Source organism: Sceloporus occidentalis, unplaced genomic scaffold (genome assembly GCF_023333645.1).
Source record: "Sceloporus occidentalis isolate IW3139 unplaced genomic scaffold, rSceOcc1.0.p SCAF_72, whole genome shotgun sequence".
NCBI classification, from domain to species: domain Eukaryota; kingdom Metazoa; phylum Chordata; class Lepidosauria; order Squamata; family Phrynosomatidae; genus Sceloporus; species Sceloporus occidentalis.
This window is the reverse complement of record NW_028317052.1, coordinates 1,219,622-1,239,273: the sequence shown is the minus strand read 5'-3', so window position 1 is coordinate 1,239,273 and position 19,652 is coordinate 1,219,622. Positions and strand designations below refer to the sequence as shown.

Here is a 19,652-nt window from a genome sequence, read left to right as displayed (position 1 = left end):
CATTCCTGAGGATGGAGGGAGGGAGTGTTGGGACGAGAAGAGTCCGTGGATGGCAAGTACATCTCCCCTCTACCTCTCCTCCTATGCTTCTCCAAGGCCTTAACTTATATACACAGTTTGAATAATGATGTCAGTCTTGTCAGTCTATTGGTCTTCACCTAATTGGGTAAACATGCTCACTAAGATCTTTACATGTCGAAACCCTATTTTAGGTGGTGGCTGTACGCATACTGTAATGCCCTTTTAGAGTTACAACTATACCATGCATTAGCAAGCTTCTATCCTATCTATAGAATGCCTGTTCAGCAAATCCTTCATTCCATATTTTAAGGTCAAGGAAACCTTGAAGCCTATCATTGAAACATATTAATATATCTTAATAATCATTTATTTATGAACAATGATTACATATCTTTGACTATTGCCTATACCAATAATTATATATGGTCCATTTCATATTACTAGGGTTAAAAGAGATGTTAAATGTGTTAGAATCTTTTACAGAAACAGAGAGTGTAAAAAATGGGCTGGATTTGGCATGTGATAAACTCAGCTTTTTGTAGGTACTATAGCTTAATGATAATTCCACTCACTTCATCCTATGCTCTGCCCATATTAAAGGATGCTCAATTCATTTCTACCTTTACTTCTGGCCCAAAAAGGCTAATAACATTTTGTAAACCAACACCTAGGGTTGCCTGGAATGTACTATAATTGTCCTAGCCTACATACAAACAGATGTCGTATGCCCTTCTGCTAGACTACAACACGAGAAAGTTACTGCATGGACAAAGATGTTGGGACCCTTTGCACTACAGTTATATTGCTACTGTAGAAAGGCATGCAGCCAAGTTCCTAACATTCAGCCATTCTAACTTATTCTTGTTTGCTTTAATTTAGAACATGCAAAACAGAATCTTATTAAGATTTCCCACATTGTGAGTATGGAGGTCTCACCCGTCAAAGTGCTTACCAATCTTATAATATATGTTGAAGACAAAGTCAATATTTAAACTGCTGAACAGCTGGTATGTAGTGTTTATATGTGTAAATTATATTCCATCATGTAAAGCTACCATATGTTGATTGACACCAATCACGGGTTGCTGTACTTGGAGTTGAGTTTTTGTACAGAATGCTAGATATGTTCTTGTGTTGCCATTTTTAAGGGCACAGAGTGAACAAAAACTGAAAAATACAATGACAAATACACTACCCATTTCCCCTATCTCCAACCATGTCTCACCAATCTTCGTTCATATATAATCCACATATTCCCCACCAACAAAGCCTTTGCATTTTTTTTTAAATATATATTTAGCATGCTGGTGGAGGGCACAAATAGCCTAGTCCTAGGGCCACCTGGGGTGTAAATACAGCCTGACTATACACTGTTCAGCTTTATTGTCTAGCAACTGGATATATGATGGATATATTAAAGATTGAGATTATTACATGCTTTCAAAGACACTAGACTATACTTTGTGGCACTGTATATACAGTCAGAAAATGCTAGTTTTTGACTGTTGCTTGGGAAGGGATTGAGCCAGGTTTTTTTATGTTTTTTTTTTTTTTTAATGTGACCATTCATTTATTGCTCTGTTACTTTGTATGTTGATATGTACTAAAATAAATATCATTTGCATAAATTAAAATGCTTGTTTTTTGGCAACCATAAAATCATTGCGGAAATTGTATATTTAACTATACATAACAGTAATGTTAGGACTTACAGAAGCAAAATGTACGGAGGGACTTGCTCAAACAAGAGATGACATCATATAGTTGTGCACTCTTTATTAGACTGCATGCAGGAAGAGCATGGGGGAGTCTGATCTAGGAGGCCCAAGGGTTGCGTCTAGTTGGTAATCCAGCACTTTGAAGGCTGAACTATCTGTTGGGGACACCAGGCAAATGTGTGGTAGAGGTAGACAGTTATTCCATTACAATTACTGTTTGCTTTTATATAGTGCCATCATATTCTGCAGCACTATAAAATGTGTAAACAGGACGCAGCAAGTAATGCTTTACAATTGCAACAATTTGGATTAACAGAAGCAAGAGGGGAGGGGCATGGTCAAATGAGTTTACAATCTAAAGCATTTCTCATTAACAGACCACAAAGCTATTTGTTCATGCTGGTTCTCTAATCACCCAACAGAAAGTGGTTAATCCGATTGCACTTATCAGGCAATGAATTGAGTGCAGGTGGGTCAGTTCGTTCTGGGTGCCACTTATCAGGGGGGAGCCACAGTGGCGGTCTGCTCCTGGGCCAACCTAAAATTGTTCACAAATAGCTGGTCCAGGTCGGACCACCGCTTTCTGGACAATTTTGGACCAGAGGAGGCAGGAATGTAGCAGGGTCACATAACGCAAGGTATAAGTGTGTGTGAGCGTGAATGTGTATGTGATTGTGAGAGGAAGTATGTGTTAACATGAATGTGCTCGGTGTAAGTGCGTGTTAGTGACTATGGGTGTGTCGATGTGTGTTGGAGTGAGTGTGTAAGTCTGTGCAAATCAGAGTGTGTCTAAAAATGTGTGCCAGTGCTGGGGAGGGGAGCAAGAGGCTGATGGGTGGTAGTGCCAAATATATGATCCACTCCGAGTGCCAAACATTCCAGATACATTAGGGAGACAAAGAAGACTGAAGTTGAAAGAACTCGATGACTCAATTGAGAATTGCTACTGTGAAGGAAATGAATTATTTATAACTATATTTTATTATGAAAAATAGATTTCCCCCTGTTTTCTTTCCTTAAAGTCTTCAGTGAGCAATCTGTATGTTGCACCAGTAATGTATGATTTTTATATCGGTTTTTTTTGTTCCCGGGAGAAGTAATAGATATGTGACCACTAGCTGGTCAAAAGACAAACATCAATCACATCACAGTTAACGCTAATTTTCATGAGAAACTACTCACTTGAACACGTTTTCTGACAGCACTGAAGTTCTACCAAAATGTTTCACTGATACCCCAGTTAGTAATGGATACTTACCAAAGCTGTATTTTTTGCCTACAGCATATACAGTACTTTCACACTGCTAAGGAGCACATATTGGAGTGCATTTTGGAGTGCACCTTCTGCGCGCAAATAATGCATTCTGTAATTAAAATAAACCTATGTTTTTTAATGCTCATGCAGCGAGCATATCCATCCAGTGGCCACACACTGTGAGCATGGATCAATGTCGGTCAGTGTATTTGAATAGATATAAACAAAAAAATATCTATTTGAATAGATATCTATAAAAATGCCTCTCTCTATACTGTGATCTCACAAAATGTTGTTGAAACTGCTTGATTCAGGTATACTGTCAGTCAGTGAATAAAGTGGTAGAGTTATTGCTCATTTGGAAACAAAGTTTTTATGATAGAAGCAGAAGTTATTTAAAATGTGCTAAACATTCTGGGAAATTAACTTCTACCTTTAAGCACAGTATGAAAAATGATACGTAGACAGACACAATAAACATGCATGTACATACGTTATATGGAATGGATAGCTTCAGATGGTAAAATCCTGACAAAGCCAATGCTGATTTGTGCATTTCATTAATTGCAATAGTGATAAAAACTCTTTTTAACATTTTGCACCACAATCACTTCTACACATAATCTCCAAACGCGGTGCTGAAAGGGGAACAAATGAAATAATTACTGCTGAGTGAAAAAAAGCGAAGAAAAAAAACCCCACAAACCACAAGTCTGAGATCCCCAGGATGAAGACAAGAAGCAGACAGAGCTAATTCTGCTTGTTTTTAAGATGCTAAAGCAGCTTTGTTGGATTGAGTTTATTTTCAATATGATGGCTGAAACCAGTGTATGCTGTTTATCCCTTGTACTAAGTAAGATTTTTTGTTATGTCTTCTTAGTGTTTCTGTTACAATACTTTTATTAAAACATGATGTAAGGAAGTTTTACTTTACAAAGAGGGTGGTAGATAAGTCTAACTAAAATAACGAGAGCGTTTTAAATCTGCATTCTAATATATATAATAGACATTTCTTAGGGGCTGAATTGCTAAATATACTGTCAACATGTGTGTTTTTTAATTCATAAAAATGATTGTTGTTTTTACATTTATGTTCTGGGATTTTTTCTCTAAGAAGGGAGATGTTGCTTTCCCACCCAGTCTAACCATTAAAAAGCAAATGACTAAATAATTATCGTTATTAAACAAGCATGGATAAAATCTAAGCTCATAGAAGTTAATTTTTGTAAACCTATCAGTTTTTTTTTCCATTTTGTCAAAATTAACTACATTGAAACATGAATTGGTGTCGTACGGTGCAATTTTCAGTTTCATGTCTATTAGTAATAATTTGCAGGCAATGCTAATTTTTGAAAGTGTATTTTTGTAATCTGTTTGTGTGAAAATGTATAAATCTTTTAATCCCCTTGATTTTCAGTAAGGTTTAAATTACAAACAAAAAATTTGGGATTGCGCAAAAATGCTTGATTTTCAAAAGAGTCAAAAAATGAATAAGACAGGAGAGAGTGCTTATTTGGAAACAAAATTAGTCTGATGAATCCCGTCACACTATAAAAGTTGGAATAGTCACACTTAGAAAAAAAGAAAATCTTTTGATCTTTTTAAACTTGCTATGCTCTGCATTCATTTATATGAAAATATAATTTTCACTGTAGATTTTATGGGTTTCTTTTCAACTATATAACACATTGATCATGATAATTTAAGTAATAATTAGATGAAGGAGCTACACGGTTAGGAATTTCTAGCACCTTGGGTAAATTCCCGCAATAGGATTCCATAATTCTAATTTGCCTCGTCTCCTCATTTATAACCTTCAAACAAAGGATAAAATACAAGACCAGCCCAGTCCTCCTCAAGTACACTGGAATCTTTACATCTATACACAACATATTAATCACAGTAATGCCAATCGTAATAACATAAACACTGACATTTTTTAATTCTGCATTTTAATTGCTTTATTTTAGTGATAAAAGGTATTTTTTATCCGACAAGATCACTTTACAATGTATAGTTCGAGATTCATTATGAATAATAAATAAAAAAAACTAATATATAAAAGCTCCCACACATATTGTAACTAAACTAGTTGAGTTGACAAAATATACTAACCCCTTCACTTTTGTAGTACACTAAGGACCGTACATTTTTAGCCATTTTTAGCATATGTAGGTAAAATTATTTTAAATGACTTTCCTTTCCGAGTTTGATGTACCCACATCAACGGTTGTACTCTTTACATGCAGTGCTAGGGCAATGGGATGTAATGGCTTTTTTTTATTATTATTTTCTATTTTTTTGCACTGTTAGTACTATATGGATAGAGATCCCTTTAGGGATATCTCGTACGTGTATTGTATGCCAAAACGTAACTCATGTATAGCAGTGGTGAGATGTCCCTGCCTCTGCAAAAAAGTCAAGACATAATGGTACGTCCTAATGGACTTTTAACGCGACCCTGCTACATTCGGGCCCTTAATTTGTAAAAAAATTTGGACCGCTCCGGGGGCAGTGCTCCCCTGTGTGTCAGTGTAGCCCCCTCTGATGAGAAGCACCTCTTAGGAATCTAGAGTAACACAGACTAGAGACAGCAACAACTGGACCTCTACCTCCCGACCATTCTGTTCTTTGAGTGACTTTTCCAATTTTTGGCCACTGTCCTGCTGTTCAACCAGATATCCCTGGGGATGGTTGAGGCGATTTTTATAACCTCACCAGCAACGTGTGACATTGATTAAAGTTTGTTCTTTCAAAGCTCCCAGGGAGCCACTTTGCGGCACATTTCAGCTGAATGCTGCAAAGTGGCCTAACTGGTAAGGTAAGTGGGTTGTCCTGTCCGCGGCCCACCTCCAACCCTACCCAACCCTAGGTACTAGATAGGCTGTCTGCTTTGTAAGGTGTTTGTCTTATTATTAAAGTGCTTTATATTAGACTTGTGCATTCGTATTCGGGCGAACATGAAAACAAACACGAAGGGTGCATTTTTGTTGTTCAGCCCAAATATCGAACAAACGAAAATGGCGGCGGCAAAACGTATACGAAGACGAAGACACACAACACGAAGAATCTTCGTGTTCGTCTTCGTTTACTAATCTCCCTGGTCCCTTCCCTTTCTAGCCTACCTTATCAACGCAGCATTGCAGGGGTTAACGGGAGTGGAAATCCGTAGGTTCGCCGTCAGGAGTTAAAGCGGGGTGCAAGTGACTCTATTGGTCGCCTGCAGGGGCCTCATCTGGCATCAACAAATTGGTTAATGCCAGAGGAGGCCCCTGCCGGCGACCAATAAAGTCGTTCTTATGGCCCTTTAACTCCGGACGCTCACGTTAACTCTTGCGATGCAGCATAGATAACGGGAACGGAAACCCGTAGGTTCGCCATCAGGAGTCAAAGACTTGTTTTGTCAATGTTGATAAAATACTGTATATTGTATTTATGATAGTCAAAGCAAACAATAACTAAAATATCCCCAAATAAAATTAAAGCTGTTCTTTGGGGAACCTTTTTTGTCTGAGAAAGTATTACTGCGAAGTGTATGAAGATGTGTGCCTTTTATTATTTCTGAACAAAAATACTGTGCATGATTAACAAAATAGTATATAGACACATATAAATCCATGTAATTATATATTTGCATGTATCTCTGCAAAAAATAAGTTAATAGTTAATTACACCATGGCCACTCCTAAATACTGAAACAGTAAGAATCTCTTTGGTGGTCTCTATATTTAGAGCTCAACATCTCCATGCTTCAGTTGCTAGTTAATTACAATTTTCCACTCAGGAAGTTGTTCTGTGCTACAATATCATTAGTAGGAGTCAACATGGTTTTATGACTAATAGGTGAAACTGTAAACAACGTAGCACATCCATTTTGCTAAAAATGTAGAATTGGTGTGTTTGTAGAATTTGTAGAGAATTTGTTAGAAGAAGTTTTGACTGGAGTACAACAAGGGTCTAGCCTTGGTCCTAGTATTTTCAATATATTTATCAATGAGCTGAAAGCAATATATTGGGAAGGTCTACTCACTAAATTGAATTGTGTATGTGAGTTGCCAAAAATGCAAGTACATAAACCCCTGACCCCATGCCCTGCTCAGTAAGAGTTAATGAATTATAATATGCCACATGGAAGGCATGAACCCGATGCCTCCCCCACACTCCCATCTCATTCCAAGGGAGATGATGGAGTAAAATAAAACCACCTGTACCCACTGGGATGACAGGCATAAAAAAATCTTTGAAAGGGAAGGACCTCATTATATGCTTCTCCCCAACCATCATCCCTACCCTGTGGGATAGGGAGGGAAATATAAAATAAAAAAAGCCCCAACTACCTCTTTATTTATAAGTCACCACCTTTGGGTGCCAGATGGGAAAACATATTTCACTTACATTACAATACAAAGACCAATGTTTTCACTCATACAACAGGGGGGTATGCTCTAAGGTTGCAGGAAATTCGATTCCTTGTCAAGCAAATGAAAACGTATTTTGCACTTAGGACAGTTAAAATGTAGAACCCACTGGCAGGTGTAGAGGTTTTGGTAAATTCAGGTAATACTTTAAAAGGTGCAGCATTCCAAAGCCTACTCCAATCAGTCAGCTTTGGAGTGCTGCACCTTTATTTTGATTTTGCTTACTGTTTGATATGTGTCTCTCGATTACATATATTTTTTACTACATTTTTAAAAAAGGATTGTCTTTTACTACATGGGACAGTATTGGCTAAAAGTCTGTGGTTTTTGGATCAACAGATAATGGTACCCTGAATGGTTGATCTTGACAATAAATCTGTTTTCAATCTACGTAATCTATTTTTGTGGATTTACAGTGTTCACCGCAGCAGAGAGTTTCAACATTGACACAGTCCGTAGCTGGAGCTACAAAAGTGACAGTAACTCTCTCTTTGGGCAGAAGGTGATTCAATATCAATATGGAGATGAAAAAGGGTGAGATTATTCACAAATTCACTGATCCTTGAGTATTAAAGAGCCAGAGCATAATGTCACAATTTGCTGCCCTCAATAAAAATGTGGTTTTTCGCATTTTCATGAATTCTGCTAAAAATCGGATCACATTAACTATGGATTATAAAGTGGCAAATGGAATATATCTGACGGATGGAGGAACCTAGTGCTCCCAACGCAGGGGTGGGGCCTACAACGTGGCCCTATATAGTACAGAATTTGAACCTAGGTTCATATAATGTATAATGAACAACAAAGGATTTACTCTGTGTGCCTGTGTTTCTATATGAAAAACAATAAACTCAGATTACATTTAAAAAGAGGCATTACTAGGAAGTTCCTGCTACAAGTATGGCTGGTCCGGTCTTAATGCAACGGTAAAGCAGTCAGATCCTACATTTTAAAGTTCTATATAATAAATGCAGATTTTTATTTTATGTATATATATTTGAGTAGCCAGCTTAGCTTCCTGGTATCAGCAAGAACCCCTAATAAGATACTGTATCTCCCTTACTGTTAACAGAAGAGGGGTGACTTCATCATTTCATGAAAGGACAGATATTCATGAATGTAATTTTGTTATTTTAACATTTTTGATCCCAACCACAAATGCCCTTAATAAACATTCACAAAGCAATTCTACTGACTGAAAACAAAATAAAAGCTGTAGGCACATTTTTTTGTTATGATAAAAGGCTGTGAAGGTCATAGTATTTTGCATTCTGTTGTAGCTTACCTAAGGCTCACTGTTTATTCAATAACACTCTATAAGCAGATTGTTGCGAGCTAAATCCCTTCATTCTTTACTCCCTGTTGCATCTTACAATGGCTTTCTGCTTACAAAATTATCAAAAAGGGCCCAAGAAATGATCCCATTGACATTGCTGAATTTAAAATGTCATCTGAAACATACGTGGCTTCCTTTCATGTTTGTTGCATACACAATATATTTTTTATTTTTTTTAGAGTTTATGTGAGTTCTCCTCTAAAAGACATTGAAAAAAGAATATTTGATGGAATCTATAAATGTAAAATGAATCAAAGAAAAGCAGCCTTGGATTGTAAACTGAAGCATCCTTTTCAAGGTACCAGATATATTTCAAATATATCTACTGAGCTTCAATGTAGAGGACTGCATTGGGAGGCGGGTCCCGCCAAAAAACTTGCGGCCGTGGGTGGTCTTTCTGGGGCTGCGGTCAGGCACTGTACCTGCGGGTCCCGGTAATCCCGCGCAGTCCCGCAAGGATGCCTTCTCGCTGCTCCATTACAGTGTCTCCTATCTTGCTCCGCCCACGAACAAGACGGAGTCACGTGATGTGACGTCACTTCCTGTGACTCCGCCTTGTTCCTGGGCGGAGCGAGAGATGAGACGCTGTGAGGGAACAACTCGAGGGCAGCCTTGCGGGACTGTGCGGGAAATCAGGTAAGGAGGCGGGCGTGATTGGCCACAAATGTGGCGGGAGCGGGCGGGAGCGGAACACCCACATTACGGGAGCGGAACACCCACATTGCGGGAGCGGAACACCCACATTGCAGGAGCGGGATTCAAAACAGCGGGAGCGGGATTCAAAAAGCAGTCCCGTGCAGGGCTCTACTTCAATGTAAACATTTGTAAATTTTACATATAGTTGCAATGAGTATATCGAAATAATCAAAGCAGTTAATAGGAGTATAAAAATCATTTCTGAAGAGATCGGGATGGTGATCAGAATAATTAATTTCAATGTTGAATTAACCCCCATCTGAAACTCACACCGGTATGGCTATTGCATAAACAAGTTAAGCAGTGGACACTGGAGCCATTGTATGCACTTTAATGCATATGATTGCTGTGTGGTCCCTTTCAGTTGTCATGTGGTCCATTTTACAAACCCATGAGGTTATTCTATAGCCCCGCAGTGTATGTGTTCGAACACTGTTCAGACCCCTGTGTGCATGTGTGGAAAGTGCTGCCATTGATTTCAATATGGACACGTTCCTGCCTCTTCAAGCATGCTTGGTCAATCATTGGCCAGAACAGTTGAATTATGAAGGAGAGCTGCTGGAGAACTTTTCTGTGTCATTTTTTAAAATGCTTTAATTACATTTTTTTCTGCTTTAGAAGAATGCGTATTAACCCCTTTCATGACCATATAGATGTACCAGTGTGTCCTTAAAAGTTGTGCTAAGAAGCACATTATGATGAACTGGGATTTCTCTGTTGCTACACAGGAGATAAATAAATAAAAATAATAATTGTAATATTAAAAAAATAAAATGAATAAAGCTCTGACATCCATTTGTCCTAGAACTACATGTGAAAAGTACACACTCCCTTAAGGCAGAAGTATCAAAAATACCAGCCTGTAGGGTACTATGTAACGAATGGATGAGGCCCTCTTGAACATAAAAAAATATGTATATGGGGTTTGTTTTTTTAACTCTATTGCTTTTTAAAATTATTATTAGGAGAAATACAGATGCCTGGAACAGTGCCATATCCAATTGTGTCCATGGCCAGAAATTCAGATAACATATTGGTAAGTAGTCACCAATATGGTACCATGTTTTTGTTTGTTTTTTTAGCAAAGGGCTTGGGTCTACTGAGCGATACATTGGAATTGATATTTTACGCATAGAAAGTTATATTGTAGGTGTTTTAAATATAGAGCATTGCCAATAGTTCCCAATTATGGTAAGGCAATGTAATGAACTGTGTGTTCCTGCACTAAAAAATAATTGGAAATTATTCTATCCTTGGTGCCCGAATAATTATAATTTTAATAAAGACAGGAGGCGAGTATTTTGCATATCTTCCTTTACTTCTCACCAATAGCAGCAAAGAAAGAAATACTGATAAAGAAAAACAACCAATAAACATCCTGTAGAAGGTATATAAACCCTAGCCAGTCCTTCCACTTCCTCTTTCGACCGCTGAGAACCGAAACCGCCGAAGAACATCCAAACACCGGCCACAGACACCGGACACGAACTGGAACTCCAACCGGAAGCAGGAACCGAGACGAAGAACAGCTTCCAACCTCAGGTGACGAAAAATCCGGAACCATGGCAGACTCCCAACAGGAACAAAGGAATCCTCAGGAGAAGAGCCGCAACAGCAGGCAACGAAGTATCCTGCTCCGCCACACAAACCCAGAGAGGGCATCAAGCTGAAAAGCAAAGAGAACACGTAACAGTACCAAATCCCAACAATAGGATAAGGGAAAACAAGGTACATAGCGGCTACGACATGCAGAGGCAAAACCAAAATGATAAACCAACACAGATAAATGTACCAATGTCACAAACAGGGGAAAAAAGACCCCACAAACGAAAATTACCTCACCAAGGATCCTGACGCTAAACGGGAGGGAAGGGAGGGAAAATACTCGCCTCCTGTCTTTATTAAAATTATAATTATTCGGTCACCAAGGCTAGAATAATTTCCAATTTTAAGGCAAGACAGGATGCTTCCTATTTTGCAGTTTTAACGCCCGACACCAACGCGGAAACTGCAGAGGATAATGGACGGAAATAAAAGGTGCGAAAGGTAGAAGCACGAGACCAGTCCGCCGCTGACAAAATATCACTCAAGGCCCCACTGGCCCGAAGGGCACCCGAGGCCGCCACACCCCTGACCGAGTGGGCCCCAAAAGAGGCCGCTACACCAGCCAGGGAGAGCAACCAACGAACCCACCTGGCCAAAGTAGGACACGAGACCGGCTGAAATGGCTTAACATACGAGATAAGCAACTGAGAAGATGAAGGAGGCCGAATGGCCGACGTACGCGCCAGGTAGGATTGAACACATCTGGCAACGCAAAGTTTAGGATCATCTGACAGGTAAGGGTAGGCAACCGAAGAGGACAGGGACTTGGTCCTCCTGCGAATGGAGAAACGAATACCATCAGGCGAAAAAGAGATAGCCGAGGCATCAAAAGCCCGAACATCAGAGACCCTGCGAAAAGACAAAAGGCACAAGAGTAAGGTAAGTTTAGCCGACAACTGACGTAAAGACAGAGAATCGTTATCAGGCCAGGCCCAAAGGAAGTCCAGAACCAGCGCCACATCCCACAGGGAGTCATACCGAGGGGTCGGAGGCCTGGATAACCTAATGCCACGCAGCAAGCGGCAGACCAAAGGAGCCTTACCCACCGGCTCACCTGAAAAACCCACATGGCCAACCGAAACAGCCGAACGAAAAAGATTAATAGTCCTATAAGACTTACCCTCACGAAACAAGCCGGCCAGGAAATTAAGAACACCCTCTAGAGGGGCCGAATGGGGATCCATTTGTTGTCCCAAACACCAAGAAGCCCAACGTCCCTAAGCTGACCGGTAAGACTTCCGGGTGCCCGGAGCCCAAGACTCCCTGAGCAGGGACTGAGCGACCTCCGATAGTCCCTGGATTGACTGGGGTCCCCCGAGATCGACCACAGCACCAGCGATAGGCGTCCCTCTTGGAGAAGAGGGTGAAACTGGCCCCCCGGGTCCATCAGAAGCGACGGAAAAGCCGGAAGGGCCAACAGATCCTGAACAGACATCTCCAGCAGAGCGGGGAACCAGGGTTGCGCATGCCAAAGCGGAGTCACTAGGACCAAGGAGCCTCCTGCGCGCCGAAGAAAGTGGACGACCCGAGGAATTAGGGCGAAGGGGGGAAAAGCATAAGCGCCAGACACTGGCCAAATCTGGGTGAAGGCGTCCGTCGCCAAAGCCTCCGGATCTGGAAGCCAGCTGAAAAACTCCCTTAGCTGGCGGTTCGTCCGTGACGCGAAGAGGTCTAGGTGTAGAGGCCCTCGGAGACGCAGGATATCCTGGAAAACCCGCGGGTGAAGCCTCCAGTCGCTTGCATCTCTCCAATGTCTCGAGAACCAGTCTGCTAACAGGTTCTCCGGACCCGGAAGGTATTCTGCTTGCAGAGTGATGTTGCGAGAGAGACAAAAATCGAAGATGCCCTTCGTCAACTCGGTAAGGAGCTTGGAATGCGTACCTCCTAGGCGGTTGATGTACCGCACCGCCGAGATATTGTCCATTCGGAGAAGGAGGCAACAATCGGATCGGTCCCTTGCCAAGCTGTGGATAGCGAACGACCCCGCAATCAGCTCCAGATAGTTGATATGGAGTGATCGCTCCTCCAGCGACCAAGAGCCTCCCGTTGCCTAGGTGAGGGAGGCTGCGCCCCAGCCCAGCAAACTGGCGTCGGACTCCAGGATGAAATCGGGCTGGGAACCGAAAATGGCCCGGCCGTTCCAGGCTTCCATATGACGAAGCCACCAACTCAACTCCTGACGAGCTTCTTGATTGAGCCGGACCGGCTGATCGTAGGAAGGAAGAGAGCGAAGGTGTTGCGCCTTCAAGCGCTGGAGAGCCCGGTAATGCAGTGGAGCTGGAAAAATGGCCTGGATGGATGCTGAAAGCAGACCCACCACTCGAGCCAGCATGCGAAGCGAGCAAACCTCCTTCTGCAAAAGGACACGGATCTCCTTCCGAATCGTCACCATCTTGGATCTTGGTAGACGAAGCATGGCCACCTTTGAATCTATGATGAACCCCAGGAACTGAATCCGTTGACGTGGAACCAACTCGGACTTGAGCGTGTTGAGGATGAAGCCCAACTGATGTAGCGTCTGGACCACAAAATCCGTCTGTCCCTGGAGGAGATTCCGACACCTGGAGAAAAGAAGAATGTCGTCGAGGTAAATAATACAAGTAATCCCCCGAGAGCAGAAGAAAGCCATCACCGGCTTGAGGAGCTTCGTAAAGCACCAGGGGGCCGAACTGAGGCCGAATGGAAGCAATCTGAATTGCCAAAGTTGATCACCCCAGAGGAACTGAAGGAACTGTCTGTGTTCCGGATGGATAGGGACGGAGAGGTATGCGTCCTTGAGGTCCAACCTCGTGAACCAATCCCCTTCGGACATAAGGTCCCGTAAAAGGTGAATACCCTCCATCTTGAAGTGGCGGTAAGCCACAAACGCGTTGAGGGACCTGAGATTTATCACAGGGCGAAATTCTCCGGAGCGTTTCCGAACTAGGAACACGGAACTGAGGAAAGAGACGGGACCCCTGGACCGTTCGATAGCCCCCTTGGTCCGCAGAGCCCAGAGTTCTGACTCTATCAAGCGTTGGTCGGACACGGATCTGACCGCCGGAGGAGGCCTGGTTACCTGGAAGGGGGGAGACACAAAATCTATCAGATAACCGCGAACCGTTTGGAGGATCCAAGGGTCTGACGTAATCCGCACCCAGTCGCGGAAAAAACGGGAGATCCTGCCAGCAACCTGTGGATGGGAAGAGAGACAGGAAACATCTGTACTCACCGAACCCGGAGCGTCCTCTGGGGAAACCGGTAGAAGCCCTGCCTCTGCTGCCTCCTCGCTGTGAAAACTGTCGCTGTTGAAAAGCCCCGTGGTAGAACTGTTGAGTCTGCTGGGGGTATCTGGAGCCTTGATAGGAGGAACGGCTGGCGACCCGGCCCCGCAGTCGTCCAGCCCTGGCGGAAAAACGAGGGGCTGGCTGGAATACCTTCCTCATGGAGAGCTTGGCTTTATTCCACGAAGACAGGAGGGAAACATGCCGATTAAGCTCTTTGACAAAGGCGTCGCCAAAAAGCAGTCCGTTGGCAGCTGCTCCCAAGTCCTTGGAGCCCAGTTCAGCAAGCCGAGGGTCCGTACGGAGCAAGGCCGCCTTACGCCGTTCCGTGGCCACGGCGACGTTAGCGTTTTCCAGACTTCATTTAAGACCCTGCTCTAAACCCTTCCTAGGATCGCGCCTAGCGGACAACAGGGCGACAGTATTAGGGTCGAGCTCAGGTGTGAGTGCCACCTTGTCGGGAATGCAGGGACGAGGACATTCAGCCCGGAGTTTATTGCGCACCTCCTTAGGTAAAGGTTTGCGCAGCCATTTATGAATATACAATGCAATGTGCTCTGGAGGAGCCCATTCAGTAGCCCTGGGATGGCGCATTGTGGTGGGACGAGGCCAGGTTAATTGAAGCCTCAGAATTATCGGAACCCTCTGCCTGCCATTCGTCTAAGATGGAGAGGGGGAGATGGAGGGACTCCTCATCCCCAGCGGTATGACGTCCAGAGAGGAGGGATGGGGCAGAAGTTTTAGGGCGTTTGGCAGGAGCCTTGCCCTTGCCCGCCGAGGCACTGTTGCCCTTCCAGGGGCGTTTAGTAGATCTGGTCTCCTCCTCTGACTTGTCAGAACCTGAGTCTGAAATAACATTAGAAGGGGCCACCGGGGCAGGTAGTGGAGGCTGGGCCGACTGGGGCATGGAGGCTGACATTTTAGCTATGAATGACTCCACTGAGGAGGAGAATTTAGAATCTAGCCAAGCCATAAAGGCATCCTGGCTTGGGGCGTTGTCCTGAGACATGATATAACCAGCATGGGCTCAGCCTGAGAAATATATACTGTATTGGCTCGGATATAGGCCGCTCCCGTATATAGGCCACACCCTAAAAGTTTGGTGCTTTTTTAAAGAAAACTTTTTTTTCTTTAAAAAAGCACCAAAAAAACATGCTGCCACTCTGCCCCCCCCCCCGAGATATGCTGCCACTCTGTCTCTCCCCCGAGATATGCTGCCACTGTCCTCCTTCCCCCCCGAGATATGCTGCCACTGTCCTCCTTCCCCCCCCGAGATATGCTGCCACTGTCCTCCTCCCCCCCCGAGATATGCTGCCACTGTCCTCCTTCCCCCCCCGAGATATGCTGCCACTGTCCTCCTTCCCCCCCCCGAGATATGCTGCCACTGTCCTCCTTCCCCCCCCCGAGATATGCTGCCACTCTGCCCCCCCCCGACTTACCAGAGGAGACTCCCAGGTGTCTTGCGGGGCTGGCGGGGGACATCTACGCAATACGCGTACACAACTTCTGGTGCTCAGCTGATGTGCCGGCACCGGATGTTGTGTACGCGTATTGCGTAGATGTCCCCCACCGGCCCTGCAAGACACCCGGGAGTCTCCTCTGGTAAGTCTTGGGGGCAGAGGTAAAACTTAGACAACCTCCCGTGCCGGCACCCCCCCCATGGAAAGTGCTGGCAGGGGAGGCTGTCTGAGTGTATCGGGGAGTAGGATGCAGGTCCCCTGCACCGCTGCGGGGGATCTGTATCCTAACCCTGCCCGGCGCCCGGGACTGCATGTCCTGGGCGTCGGGCGCTAGACCCCGAATATAGGCCGCACCCCCACTTTAAAGACTTAAAGTGGGGCAAAAAAGTGCGGCCTATATTCGAGCCAATACGGTATATATATGTGTGTATATATATGACAGGGACTCAGCCTGCCGAAAGCCAATAATGATAATGGCCCTGAAGTATAAATGTGTGAATAGCAGGGGCTCAGCCTGCATAGATATGACAGGGACTCAGCCTGTCTGAAGCCAGTAGCAATAAAGGCTCCAATAGTCTCTGAGGCACACAGCAGAAATGTATACAGCAATTCAGGGGCTCAGCCTGATTGAAATTTGAGACCTGCAGGAAAAATGAGGGTACTGTAAGGAAAAAAACGAGGTGACAAACCAAAATAATAAGAAAACAAGTCACAATGGCGTCCAAATCCCGAAAACGAGAGATCCGGACGCCCCAAACAACATGGCCGCCGAAAACGGCAGCAATGTATAAAAAAGGGAAACCAAGATGGCCGCCGCCACAATAAAACCGCGAAAAAACTAAGATGGCGGCGAAATCTCGCGAAGCGAGACCTCACCGCCAAGCCAAAATGGCCGCCGAGCGGCAACAAGAGAGGAGAACTCCGGAAAGCCTGTGAAAGCAAAAAAACGCCGGCGAGGGAGACGCCGGCACACAGAAAATGCCGGTACACAGAAACACCGGTAGAAGAGCGAAAAGCAGGTAAGGAAGGAGCGGAACAGACCGCAGCAAACCGGAGGGGAAAAGGAGAAAATCTATGAGGGAAAAAAAAGGGGGGGTGGAAGGGAAAAAAGCCGAAGCCCCCAAGGGGGAGAGTAAAAGGGGCAGCAATGCCGGGGGCAAAGCACCTAAACGCCGAATATATAAATATAAATATATAAATTATTACGAATGAAAATAAGAACAAATATCAATAGCAATATCACAGGAAACCTGTAATGGAAAGTATCTGACCTGTCACTATTGGTGAGCAGCAAAGAAAGAGGAAGTGGAAGGACTGGCTAGGGTTTATATACCTTCTGCAGGATGTTTATTGGTTGTTTTTCTTTATCAGTATTTCTTTCTTTGCTACTATTGGTGAGAAGTAAAGGAAGATATGCAAAATAGGAAGCCTCCTGTCTTGCCTTAAAATTCACATTTCAATAAGCCATCCAGTTAATGTGTTTCTACAAAACATACAAAAGCCTATGGAAAATGCGAGCAAAAAGATACTTACAAACGTGAGACAACCTCAACCTGTATTATTTGCTTGCTTATCTCACCAAAAGGGACATGGCACAGAAACACTGTACAGGACATTATTGCTCCTTTAAGTAGCATTAGACTCACACATACCTCAATACACACTAACAAGCCATTCAGATCTCTCTTCCATTTGGATCTCCCTATCTATATTTTTGCTCCTCTTTTTCTCACTGTTTCTACAGCCTTGGTGTTTATCCTACCCTATTTATACTCTGAAAACAGGCTTTTTGGCACAACCTTCCTGTACATATAGAGCTGCATATCCATAATGATAGAACAATTTCAATATATGAGGCCAAATCTTTGTGTTTTTTGTCTTTGTCCCACATTAAATGGCAACTGAAGAGAAGCATACAAACAAATTATCTCTTGTTCCTGCTAAAATGTTCTCTATGCTGCATGAGATAACAGAACAGAGCACACAAATCACCGTATTTGTTTGATTATAAGTAGCCATTCTTCATGTATAATTTATTTTTACTGTATAACTGTTTTAATTCACTCAGTGTATTAACCATCAAGTAAACTTTGGGTTGCCAGAGAGGAGGACCAGGTACCCTGCAGCGCTGCATGGATCTTAGTCTTATGGATCTTAGTCTTATAGTCCGACCTGTATTTGAGGTCAGATTATATAAAACAAGAGGTATTTTTCCAAGCAAATGCTCTGAAAAATCCTTGTCTTATATTCGAGCAAATACAATATATCTTGTTGCTTAACTCTAATAGTACCAGTCATAGTCACTGCTCCTTTCAGAATACAGAAATAGGGTTCTCCGTCTCCATTTAATTCACAAAAGTTCCTTTAAGTTATCCCAATTATAACCAAATACACTAAATTAAATGTGCGTGAACTAACCTGAATGTATGAAATAGGAACATCTGCCACCAAGTGGCTAAGGATAAAATAGCAAGTAAAAAATGGTTCTGTAATTTAATAATTTAATATAATTTAATAATTGAATAATTAGTAATTATATGAGTGAGAATATACAATCATATAGTGCACAAACTGTTATTATTAAGTACATAAAAATGCATTATTTAAATACTGGTATATATTTTCATATATCTTACAGGTCTGCCAACAGATGAAGGGACGTAAGGCTAGGAGCCCTGCTGGTGAATTAAATGGTGTCTGTTCACTGCTTGTGAAAGACATCATCAATCAAACTTATCCTGATCTTACGAAAATTGGTACTGATTCTGTACTGGGATTTACTAGTTTCCAATGTTGAAGTATGGATTTACCAGAAAAATTATGTAAATTGATTTTATACTTTTTTTCTCTGTTTGCAGTGCAAAACAGTTTAGTGATGGAGAACAAAAATAACAACAATAATTATGGCACAGAGGAGCATTTAACAGTTAGGGGTAAGTTTTGATGAATATGTTTGCTTTTACAGGTTATTGGATATATAGATTGTAGGTTCTGACACACAAAAACAAAATACAAAAGTAGGTACTATGTATCCAATCTTAATATACAGCGAGCAAGAGGTGGAGCTCAAAAACAATAAAAAGTGGAGCCTAAATTGGACAAGTTGGGACCAAAAGAGGAAGGTGGAGTTTACAGAGGAAGAAGTGGATTTATCAGAACCCTCTATGCAATTGCACTGTTTTTCTACCCATTTGACCATCACAGCTGTTGCTTACTTGTGCACATTCACGTATCCTCAGCGCCAGCCAGCTCCAGTTCCCATGTGATATCCAGGGGTCTAATTAATAATTAATTATTAATTATCTGTGTCTTTTACCCTTTACTACATTTATGTGCACTCACTATTGATGGAATAATTATAATAATCATATTGGACTTATTTGTTGCTTACTAGGTAGATACGTATTTGAGGACAAAGCTGAGCTATTTGCTGATGAAAACACAAACAATAACAACAATGTGGAAGATGAAGAAGAAGGTAGGTGGTGGGAAAGCTACAAATAAAGTCAAACCATTTTTTTGGCCAAAAATAATAGCTTGTGATGGGGAAGCAGGATGTCATATTGTGAGATTTACACTTCATTTACCTTCAGGAACTGTTTTTTGTTTTGTTTTGTACATATAATTAACATTCCAGCCACTATATACAGTTTAGTGTGTATGATAGCTATGTCCACTTTAAATCATTTCATCTTGCAAATGCATGAAGAATTAATTCAAGCGGCCAAAACTGGTGTAAAAAATTGAAAGGGATGTTACGCTTCAGCTCCTTCTAAAAGCGAGTGCGTTTTTATAGAGCTAAATAATGTATATTAAAGTTTTACAATTTATAATATGCTTACTTTGTGTTGGAGCTTAATGGGACATTGGAGGATCC

The 19,652-nt window shown here is 42.5% G+C and overlaps 2 protein-coding genes across 2 annotated transcripts in view; both read left to right on the top strand.

Annotated features, from left to right (window-relative positions):
- LOC149286066 (transient receptor potential cation channel subfamily V member 2-like) overlaps positions 1-11,117 on the top strand; it is a 35,337-nt gene extending 24,220 nt beyond the window's left edge. Inside the window, exons 15-16 of the mRNA XM_089494352.1 lie at positions 7,829-7,946; positions 10,832-11,117. Coding sequence (XP_089350478.1) covers positions 7,829-7,946; positions 10,832-11,117 — 404 coding nt within the window. The remainder of the gene's footprint in view (positions 1-7,828; positions 7,947-10,831) is intronic.
- LOC149286065 (polyubiquitin-C-like) overlaps positions 1-19,652 on the top strand; it is a 172,494-nt gene that overhangs the window by 113,187 nt on the left and 39,655 nt on the right. The gene's annotated exons all lie outside the window — the stretch shown is intronic.